Source organism: Pieris napi, chromosome 16 (genome assembly GCF_905475465.1).
Source record: "Pieris napi chromosome 16, ilPieNapi1.2, whole genome shotgun sequence".
NCBI classification, from domain to species: domain Eukaryota; kingdom Metazoa; phylum Arthropoda; class Insecta; order Lepidoptera; family Pieridae; genus Pieris; species Pieris napi.
In genome coordinates, this window is record NC_062249.1 from 5,776,744 (window position 1) to 5,788,906 (window position 12,163).

The 12,163-nt window shown below is 32.4% G+C and overlaps 1 protein-coding gene across 1 annotated transcript; it reads right to left on the reverse strand.

Annotated features, from left to right (window-relative positions):
- On the reverse strand, nt 1-7,559 carry LOC125057479 (two pore potassium channel protein sup-9-like). The gene is made up of 9 exons (XM_047661204.1): nt 7,044-7,559; nt 6,119-6,476; nt 5,802-5,957; nt 4,758-4,884; nt 4,484-4,674; nt 2,866-3,053; nt 2,169-2,283; nt 1,206-1,293; nt 1-729 (listed from the first exon to the last, which is right to left on the reverse strand). Exons 2-9 carry the CDS (start codon nt 6,243-6,245, stop codon nt 117-119), a joined length of 1,605 nt encoding a protein of 534 aa, XP_047517160.1. The 5' UTR covers nt 6,246-6,476; nt 7,044-7,559; the 3' UTR covers nt 1-116.
- Between the last annotated feature and the right edge of the window lie 4,604 nt (nt 7,560-12,163).

The following is a 12,163-nucleotide window of genomic DNA, read 5'->3' on the forward strand; positions in this document are numbered from 1 at the left end:
ATTTAATCCCCGCCCCGCATCGTAACGTTTTACAAAAGGAAAAAAATATGTTACGTAATACTTGAATGCTCCCTAAGGAACTGTAGTTAAATAAAACGTTACTAAGAACAGAATCTTCAGATACTAGCCCGATGAGCGGGCCTACTCAATGTCAATGTATCATTAACAAAGCAATCTGTGTCATTCAAAAAGTATCCAAAGCTATCAATCGACACTTTCTCCGACTGGAATCGTGCATCGCATAACAAGTCCTTATCAATAGATTTTCTCCTTTTAGCAAAAATTATCGATCCATCGAACGCGTATTCATCGTCGAAATGCAGTACTGCCTCGTCGTAGAAATAATTTTCACGTCGAACATTTCTGTCAATGTTCTTTTTAAGTTTTTTCTTCTCGTAATTACTTCTCTCCGAGTAATAGTCGTCGACCAATGGATCGTTGCTTCGCTCGTGCATATTTGTGTATGAGCTTTGAGGGCTGTATTGGCACATTCTCATTCCCCTACGCAATTGTTTTCGCCGTCTCGCGACCAACTCTTGGAAATCTTCTGGCTCGATTGTAAATTCGTTCTTAGCGTTCATATAGAGGTACCCGGAAGCGGAGTGGAGACGGAGGGTTTGTGAGTTGTATATTGAGGCAGATTTCTCGATATAACGAGGTATATTGCCTCTATAACGCGGTATTTGGCGCATGTTTGATGGTGATAGTGGATCGCGGTATGGTACCGATCTGAAATTTTTGATGGTCCATTAAAACAATTGAAAAGCTATGAATATCGAATAGAAATATTAGTTTTTTCAAAATTGTTATACAAATTGTCTTTTCTTTACAATACAAGTGTATGTATGACAACCATTAATTAAGTCTGAAGAAGCTGAAAAACAATACAGCAATTACAAAATAAGGTAAACATTAAAGACAGCACATATATATATAATGGTATCAATCGCTTATACTGGGAATAAATAAGGCGCAACTGCGTTTCTCTGTGAATACAAAAGAAACAACATTTAAAGCCTATATTCTAGGTTTTATAAAATAAAATAATATAATGAAAAAATTAAAACATCTTACATCTATTATGTCAAGTGACAAATTAAACATCGTCCATCAGACGGCAAAGAAGAAAAATAAAATATAAAAAGAGTTTGTATAGGAAAATATGTTTACATATATTTAAAAACTTAGTACAAATTTGGACTTACGAGTTATGACCAAAACAATTGCACGTACAACTGCATACGCTGGGCGCGTACTCCTCCTCCGAATATAGCGGCATCATTGACGAATCTCCTGCAACAATTATTCAAACGAATTTTAGTAATACTAATTTTGAACATATTTCGTTACGATTTGTAAATGATTCTAGAATCTAATTTTTATCCATGACTGAACTGTTTAAAAGTAAATCTTATGCAGACCCAAAAAATAACCGGCAAAAACCAAATCTTCAAACGCAGTTCTACCGTAAAGAGATGTGCTATCAATGTAATACCAAGTCGATCAATTTATTCAGTACCTGCTGAAGGGACCTTCTGTCTAAAGATATTACGTAGTTAACCTACCAATAGTGACCATAAAAGTAAAAAATCATTTATTCATATAGGTACACTTATGAACGTCAAAAAAGAAATATACTACATGCTTCTAATATAACATTTACTGCCTGTTCTCAAATCAAGGGCGTAGAACGGAAGAGAAGAACTAGCAATAAACTCTCCGCCACTCTTTTTAATCGGCAAATTTTTGGTTTTACACAACGTTTGTAAGGAGCTGCAACCATTACACCATGTTCCACATGACATCTTAAGTAATAAAATAAATTAAAAACAAAGATTTGCTCTCTATCAGCAGGAGGCATGGTGAAATAGGAGCACGCACTTACATTCTCGTGGGAACAACACGCAAATACATAGTAAAAATATCAATATTATAAATCTTATATGGTAGTGTCGCTTTTTTGCTTGACTTGGCTTAGTTATTTTTTGATAGCACAACAGATAACCTGAACTCATAATATATTATGTAATTTCGCTACGCATGGACATTCGAACGAGCAATTTAATAATTATAGTGATATGCTACCTCATAGAAATATATCGTTTTCAACATCAGAATGTTTTCGAGAAATTTTTAAAACCCCTACAATTGAGATAAAGCAAAAGTACCAGGTGTAATCATCCGCGGCGTAGCGGGAAGTCGTGTGCCGCGAGACACGCCCCTGAGTACGTCACCATCAGCTGTTATTACGTCACCTTCCAATCGAACTGCCACTTGTTGCGCCTGGAATATTATTGATTAGAAGTAGTTCTAAAAACGTACCATTTTTAGTAACCGTTAAATAGGTTTCAGTATATTCTAGATAGCTACAATATTATAGCAATGAACAAAAAGAAAAAAAAACTAATTAAAGATTTAGCAACTCAAAGTGACTTGACATTTAAGTTGTGAATTTTGACTTCCCTTCAAAAAACTAAAACTAAACAAAAATAATTTTCCATTCATCAGTCACGATGCTATTTTGATAAATGAAAGATTTAAGAAAGAATGAATGAAAGATATAAAAAATATTACTTCTAAGTGAATATGTTAGACAAAATTACTTTTAAATTCATTTCTTATAATTACTTTTAATCCATATTTCTTTGGTTACTTTTATTTTATGCATGTACGGCTATATTTTATTGTGATTATTTTTAAGAACGACTACAATGTTATGTTAATCTAAAGTATTATTCTCATGTAAGTGACATTTTTTTTGTCTTTTTTGAGAAATAAAGTCTCTAAACCTAAACCTAAAGAAAGATAAATATTACTAATTTCATTTAAAATCAGCATTTTACAAGAGATTTTAACTCCACGAACCTGTTCAGCTTGCTGTTGATCCCGCTTCTCATCCTCAGTATTCATCGTGACAAATCTCAGCACTAAGAGATTGAGACACGCCGCCACAATGGCTAAGCCGAAAAGGATGAAAATCAGCGCAAACATCACGTAGGACGGCTTGCGGTTTAGCGCGTTGTCCTTTTGAAGAGCGACCATGTCACCAAAACCTGAAATGTATTCAATACTAAATTTAAAAAGTGCGTACAAAGTACACATGTCAGAAGTGAAACTTCTTCGGCAAACTAATTTTTAAGTCTTGTTCATATTTATACAAATCTAAAACTTTAGATTTCCGAGACTTAGAGGGAGGGAAAAAGGAAGATATGTTAGGAATTTAATAAATTTAATTGTCATTAAAATATTAAAAGTGTCGAAAATTAATACAAATAATCAATTTAATTTTTTAAATTTATTTCTTCGATAATCATTTTAATTTACAATTCGTCATTTGAGATTTCAATAAATTATTTTGCATAAAATATAAAATACTAATATTTCATAAATTCTCTTTACGAAATTTTAAAAATAAATATAGAATTCTATAAGGTAATTAGCCCTTCTCACTCTCCCTCAATCGCTCGCTACCGAATCTTTTCCTTCACCGCACGAGCGAGTGTGTGATAAAAAGTCCATTGGTGCACAGCCAGGTTTCGAAGCTACGACCTGAAGGATAAGCATCGCATGCTAAAGCCAATAGGCCAACCTAAGACTCTGTGTTGTATGTGTGAGCAGTGTTGGCACTGCATGGTTATACAGAGTCTGCAAAAAAATTAAAAACCTTTTGAATTCCAAAATCTCAACATGAATTTAAACAATGTACGCATCAGAAACATAACCAATGTGGTAGTCGACCGAAGCGGGGAAAATATAATTTGCGATTGCGACTCTATCAACGACAGCACTAGTTAGAAAATTGGCAGTCAGAACACCACAACCTAATTAATGATATTATTTACGATTAAAAATATTTCAACTCAGATAATCGTAATTTACAGCATCGTATTTGTTATTGGCATGCTATTATAAAAAAAAAGATTCCTTTATATTTACAATTACCCCATATGAAAACGTAAAACTCTGTTCTTCATCTAGTATCACGATTCTAGATGGATAGCGCAATAGAGATTGTCCGTGAGTTATAGAACAAAGCAAGTTTGACAAATTGTTTATTATTGTATTGTGTAGACAGCCAGTATTGTGTCTAAATCAGTCATGAGAAATCATATACACTTTCTTTATAGTAAAAGTAAAAAAAATCTGACTCGTCAGTAAAGAAATACATATTAATGCTTCTAATTTTACATTTACTGCCAGTTCTCAAATCAAGGGCGTAGAACGGGAGAGAAGAACTGGCAATAAACTCTCCGCCACTCTTTTTAATCGCCATTTTTTTTGTTTTACAAAATGTTTGTAAGGAGCTGCAACTATTACACCATGCTCCACATGACATCTTAAGTAATAAATAATAATAACATAGATTAAAAACAAAGATTTGTCCTGTATCAGAAGGAGGCATGGTGAAATAGGAGCACGCACTTACATTCTCGTGGGAACAACACGCAAACACATAGTCGAAATAGCCAACATTTAAACTTACCGATGGTAGTAAGCGTGATGAAGCAATAATACACACTGTCGAAGTAGCTCCAGCCCTCAAACTTAGAGAATGCCGCGGCTCCACCTGCTATCGTTAAAGAAGAGAGAGTTGTAACCACGCATATGAGATCCACCTCTGAGGCTTGCGTCTGCCGGCAGTTCATTGCTCGTTTTATAGATTTTATAATAACGCTGAAAAGTATACATGTTTTTATATAAAACGTCTTAAAAACATAGTTGTTATTCAACATTTATAGAAATTCAACATAATCTACCTGCTAAGTCTGTTGACCCTTTCACCGATGCTCTGGAACATGATCAGCCCAAGTGGAATACCCACAATAGCGTAAAACATCGTGAATAACTTTCCACCTATCGTCGAAGGCGTTGAATGTCCATAGCCTAGAATATATATTTTAGCAAATAGTACTATGGTAACAGGTATGTCATTCTCAGTTATCTAAGGGGGTACCTACATTTCCATCCCATTAAGAATTACACACAATCTTATTAAGAATATGCGAAAGTAATAAATATTTTCTTAAATGCGGAAATAAAAAAGTACAGTAGAACTCCAATTATTAGAATTAATGGGGACCGGGACCCATTCGGATAATCAAATATTCGGATAGTCGGATTTTTTTTTTAAAAATTGCCATTGGAGAGAATAAAAGCTACGTTTTGATATTGCACTATTTTTTTATTGAATTAAATGAAAGAAACATGAAATTTTCACATGTTTTAAATATAAATAAAATGTACTTATGTACAAGTTTAGAAATAAAAATATTTGTTTTTTTAAACATCTCCGTCAATGTAAGCTGTTTTGCGGTCTTCAACCGTTTTCGGGCAGCTAGGTCACGCATTCGCTTGACGGTGAACACACGCGGGGGGAAGTCAGTGTAGGCACAACGGCAAGTCAAGACAAGTCAAGTCAAGACTTGACGCGCAAACACTGGCTTCGCGGGGGGAAGAATAATAACGCACTTCGGATAATCGGCGATTCGGATAGTCGGAGTTCGAATAATTGGAGTTCTACTGTAGTAAAATGTTTTAAAACCACAACTATTTTTTTCTATCGCCTTCAAGTGCATTGTTCAAAATTCCACATTTGTATTTTAAAGCGCAATTAAGACGCCTGTGAGATGAAGCTCTTGAAAAATATATGAAGCCTTCATTAGCACTAATTCAAAACATATCGCAAGATGCATTGCAAACTCAACTTTCACACAATACAGTAAAGTCACATGTACACTATCAAACTAGTTTTCACTTTTTAATAAGAAAATTCATCTCATTCATCAATTAAACTCACTCACCAATAGTAGTCAACACTGTAGTTGCATAGTAGAAAGCTCCTGTGAATTTCCACTGCTGCCCGGCCTTATGTGGCTCTGACTTCAGAACAACAGTTTCCATTACACGGAAGTCCTCTTCTGATATATTGTATTTGCGTATTATCATGCCTTCTATGGCTGGAATGTATTAAATGTACCTTAATATGCATTGTCTGTTTAACTTAGTTGGTAATATAGAGTCTTATTCCCATTAGAACAATGATATATTGTTTATTTTGCTTCAAAGACAAAATCTATTTAAAAGAGACTTCTCACAGGATATGGATATTATGGCTTACCTTGTAAAACTTCAAATCGATTTCTCTCAGTGGTAGATTCAAGTGCATCAAAGACAGCGGCACCAACAAGTAAATAAGTAAATGTACACACAATTAACGATAGCGTGCGTACATTTTGCTTCTTCATCACTGCCGTGTGAACGCGGCCTTAGGCCATAGGGCCCACAACAAACTTTCTATATTCTACAGACTAAGTGACCATAATGCAAAATTTATTAACAAATTCTAATGAATTCATTTAGCGTTGCCAAAATGTATTGACATTGTAAAATCACTGTTTTCGTTATCTATGGTAAATTGATCCCTTTTAGGAAGATTGGCTCACTGTCTGATTTCTTGAACTACATTAGTTTTAGATCTGAAAGAATATAAATGTAAATAAAAAGAAAGGAAGTAAATGTAAATATAATATGTTATAAAAAAACATCTCATTTGTTAACCTCTCAGCTTCAGATTGAGATTCAGGGTTGAAGGTAAAGAGGTATAATAAACTTAATAAAAACAGAAAATAATAACTTTGTGTGTGATGTGTTTCATTAACTATATTTTTATTCAAATAATTAAACAACAATCAAATAAACAGTATTTATAATTTAACCTACATACTAATAATATAATAATTAAAACTCAAAAAAAAAAACAACTATGCGTATAAATAAAATCCTTATATTTTCTAATGAATAAAAGTTTAAAAATGTATTATTGTTTATTTGTTCAAATAACCATGGTGAGATATTATAATGTCTAGGCAAGTTCAATAGGTCACAGTACCATAAAAATATTATAACTTCCTTGGAATAATGATTCATCAAAATTAAGTACTCCTTGAACTATTCTAAAAATAAATTAAGACTTAACTGACATGATGGAAATAGAACAAAGATATTTATAGCATTAGCGAAATAAAAATACAAAGAAAACTTACCTATTTTCTATATACGCAGATCAGAAGATGTTTATCTGCAATTATCCATCTCCAAATGTGCATTGCGAAGTAAGTTTATAAATATTTAATAATCTGCAAAGCTGCTAAAAATAACATTTCACAAAGTCCGCATTCGGAGGTCAGCCCACCTATACGTACATAAGTGGGTCACACTCAACATCAACATTTATATTCAAACGCCTCCAAAGTATATGCTTTGTAACATATTGATATTACACGGCACATTTCTTGCTTTATATGTAAAATGAAAGAGATTTACATTTTAAAGGTCTATGCGCTATTATTATATCGGCACACCTGTTTTTCTTATCCTTTTAAAGCATACACTTATATAGCACATTACATACACTTATCTTGGAATCATTTTTAAAGAAATTCGGCAGCGATGGTCAGTTAACATAATCTAAGTTCATTGAAAATATATTTAAAATAATTTTTCCGCAAAAAATCCCTGCACTTCCTAGATTTGATTGACCTGGTTAGGGATGCCAGATGAAAAATAAATCAACATTGTTTATTCACTAACCTGGCAATTTTTTTTTACAACAAACAATATTTTTACAGGAAACTACTAAAAACATGTAATAATCATTGTAATAAATCGTATTTACCTTTATTTAAGTTAAATACATAAAACAATTTTAACTTACGTTGATTATATGTTCAATATATTTATAATAGCGCCACCTCTTGTCATGAAAAGCATTCATCAATCAGCATGGATCAGAATAACATCATAGCTTACTATTAAAATTTACAGGTGGCGCTTCAACGATTAATGGTGGATAACGTTATGAGTTATGATGTTAACTGAATAAATTTTAATTGACGAAACGAAACGAATTTACACGTACCTGCATCGTATTTATATACGTATCTAGAATTGTCTCATTTAACTTTTATTAAATAACTATTTACTGAGTAATCTTAATTAAAAAGGCAAAAGAATTAGAAACAGGTCTTAGTAGCTTCTTCTACAGTAAGAGACAATAATATAACTTCTAGTGTAAAAGCAAAACAGAAAAGCCAGTAGTACGACATATTATATTAAATCTGTTTTAATAATTAATCTGTGTACCTATATACCTTATATAATGTTTATTTATTTGTTTTAATTTAACAAAATTTATCGAAAACATGTTAACTAACAATCGGGACCGATTTTGTTAGATAAACAAGTTGCGTTTTGATTTATTTTGAACAAAGCCCATAATGGGATATAACTGATATAGGTGACATTTCGGCATCCGATTTTTTAACCATATTTCTTACCTGCCTGGAAAACATTGATAAATTTTGCATGGTTTCAGTACTAGCAAGAGCTACTAAATGTGATTCACAATAAATTCATATAAGAGTTCCAATAAAACAAACCGAATGGTATAATCAATGTTCGAGAATAGATAATAATATAATTTACAGTTAATTTTGTAAAAAAGCAAATTTTTGTCTTGCACGCGGCGGCCGAGTGTTGCCGGAGAGTGGAGACCTTTCTCTCAAGTTCTGGGTCAATACTGTTTATGTAAGTTATACTATTACTGTTTGTTACTCCAATTTATTAAACAAGCTTGCATGTTTAGTTTCCACCGACTTCGTTCGGAAAGTTGTTTTAGGAAACGTATTCAATTAAAACCTCGATTAATTTTTAAAAATGTGTTTAATGTCATTAAATCATGTGTGGTATTTTTCCACTGAATAATAAAAACGTTACCATTTCGATAATAGACTATACTTATTAAACATATTTTTTCGGATTTGTTCAAAAACATAATACATAATTATTGTCTATATTAAATTTATTTATATCTTTCGTTTATCAATATCTAAAACCATGTTTTTCATAATCATAATAGCATTTTATAATTCAAGATTTCTAACAAAGCAGTCAAACGGTGTCAACTTTCCAATAAATATAAACGTTTATGAAATTATAAATTCCAGTTTCTAGTTAGTCTAGCGAACCTTCTAGTCCCTTAGCCCTTTCACTTACGTAACGCAAGAGAAAATCGTGAAAAGTGGAACTTACCACAGAATAAATGCAGTAGGTACTTACACTTAAATTAAAAACGGTATTACTGGAGTAATTTGCATTTATTTCTTTCTTAAACTTAATATTTTTAAAAGAGGTACCAGCTCCTTGTAATTCAAATTTAAATAAATATTATAATTTAAGTAATTTTGCAGTTATATTTTATATTCGTTGTTTCTGATGCTAACCAATATGGAACCTTCTAGATTTGAGTGAGTATTCTAAAATAGTTATTATACGCTGTGTAATTATTAGATCAATACAGAAATTACTAGTAATTGCCTAAACATTTTCTGTTTAATATATATATTCAGTTATTTCGGTATTATAGTTTTGTTTCATGCAGAATATAGTACATACCATACGACTCACTGTGTCACAGTGTTTGTAACCAATCTCCGAAACGGCTTGATTATTTGTTAGGAATTTTTTGTGTATATTCGTTAGGTCTGAGAATAGGTCGTTAAGATTTTTATAGCCGTAAGTGATCAGGCGTAGAAGTGAATCGTGATTGGTAACACAGACAAAAAGATCACGTGTCCATTCACCAAAAAGAAGAAGAAGAGAAGATTCATCGTCCTCAAAACTGTATACTGTATGAAAAAAAGGCGCTGTGTAAAGCCGGTGGAAACAGATAGTCCACTCCGGATGTTTCCTTGCTGACCACGACGCTTAGACATGAGCTACCGACTGAAGAGAGAGAAGTGATCAGGCACACCCCAATTTTATATTTTACTAGCTGACCCGGCAAACGTCGTTTTGCCATGTATATTATTTCTAGGAAACATTTTTTAGTTCAATCAAAATAACTATCAACTTTAATAAAAAAAATAGGGGTTGATCGTAGAAGGGTGAAAATTGAGGATTGTATGTATTTTTGTATGTTGTATCATAAAAAATAGAAATTAAAAATTTTGTCTAAAAATAATAAAAAAATTAGGGGTCGACTACCCCTAACATTTAGGGGGATGAAAAATAGATGTTGGCCGATTCTCATAGATACCGGATAAGCACAAAAAAATTCATCAAAATCGGTCAAGCCGTTTCGGAGGAGTATGGCAACGAAAACTGTGACACGAGAATTTTATATATTAGATTGTTTGCTCTTAATTTTCTCCCATCTACCACCAAACATTTTAGATCTATTTGAGTATTGCTCTGATTATAACACAAAACATCGTTTCCCTCATCGCGTCAGTTATATTATTTATTGCATGAAGTTCTCTCACTGGAGTGTAATGTCTCATGTTAATCTTAATACGTCGCGGCTGCCGAGATTTGGTCTCAGTTCGTACGTAAATTTTATACACCGTACAAAAACAAATCATGGAACTTGATTATGTAAGACTAAGAAACTAATTTTTTTGTGAATTAAAAAGACAAGATAACACTAAGCTATATTTACTGGCTTTTAGAAGTGTTTTCTACATGTACACAGCATTGAGATAAATAATATTGTGCCTGCTGCTGGCCACAGGGCAAGACAAATCAAGGTAGAGTGAGACAGGGCGGCCGTAATTTAATAATTAATAATTTTACCATTTTATTTTAACGAAGGCGATTGTGCTAGACATATATTATAGTTTAACTTGAAGCAGATTAAACGCCGATGCCAATAATTAAAAAATAACCTACTAAAGGAAAATTTCATCACCTTATTTTGACAAAAGGTAAACTGGTTTATAAATTTATAACAAGTAATAAAATTAAATTACACCTCCCATCTTTATTAATGATCTGTTCCGTTTAACCCGCCACAATATTATGTATTTGTGCCCATTTCTCCTAGTTAAACACCTTTCTTTACGCACACCAACACAATTATCTGTGCAACAAAAATTCGCGTAGATACACGTCTATAATCTATAGTGCTTTCTTTGTGTGTGTGTAGAGGGGATGTGTCACTTTCATAGATTCGTAAGTGTGCTTGGCTTTCTCTGTGTGAGTGTTGCGTATACGCACGCAATGCCAATGCCAGATTACGTTTACGGATGGTAACTTCAAATATTACGTTCGGGAAATGCTATTGTCTATTTAGGAAATACTTTTTACACGAATGACAGTCAAAAGGAAACGATTGGAAATTCTTATTTAATCTATTCGTTCCGTTTTTAAATGTGTTATGTATTTCGATAAATTTTCCTGTACATTTTTGTTAAAACAGTCGTGTACTAAATATTTTTTTTAAAGCAAAAATATCAAATTTTTATCTATCGAATGTTGGTTGCATACGTTCCTAATTGCTATAATATGAAACCAATATAAAGAAAACTAAACCAACCAAAGGTCCCCCCCAGACGTTTCATGTTCTATAATGCAGATATATTAACAGTTTTTAACATTTATTTAGTTCTTTTTTTATTTTTTTTGTTTTGTTTTTGTATCTGTAGAAGATTTATCATTCAGTCTATACTCACTATATATGTAAATAAACGAAATGAAGCTCTAGGAAAACTTAACCAATGCGAAGCTCTTTTTTATATCTGTGATAGCTTTTTGCATATAGCAGAATTAATTTCAGCATATAATTTTTATTTAATACATCTTATAGTATAGGTATAATACTATATAATATTCTTCTCTATAATTTTACTATATTTTTACTTATGAGTCTGTCCGTAAATAAGACAAAGGTTTGTAGTTTGGAGATAATTTTGATGAAATAAAAAATTTCTGAAAAAACTTACACTACCCCTCATGTGAGCTTTTAGTCCACGAAATGTGACCCCATGCGGAAACCATAGCATACGTGGCAAAATGAATTAAGGCATAATTATTATTATAATCATTCTAATGATACCATAATGAGAAATTTTAATTAAACATTAATGTCCAAGTTCTAGGCTGTGGGAAGTGGTTGCAGTGAAAGCTTGCACCCCAGTTAGTGGGATTGAAATCATTGATACTTGGAATCTTGTCCATAACTGCTGTTATTATATAAATAAATCAAAGAAAAATGTGTTTTAGTCATTGTAAACAATGAATTATGTGTAAAATTTGGGAACCCTGACAGGCATTTTTACGTATAAGGCAGCTCCTCCATAACAAACGTAATACTTAATGTGATATT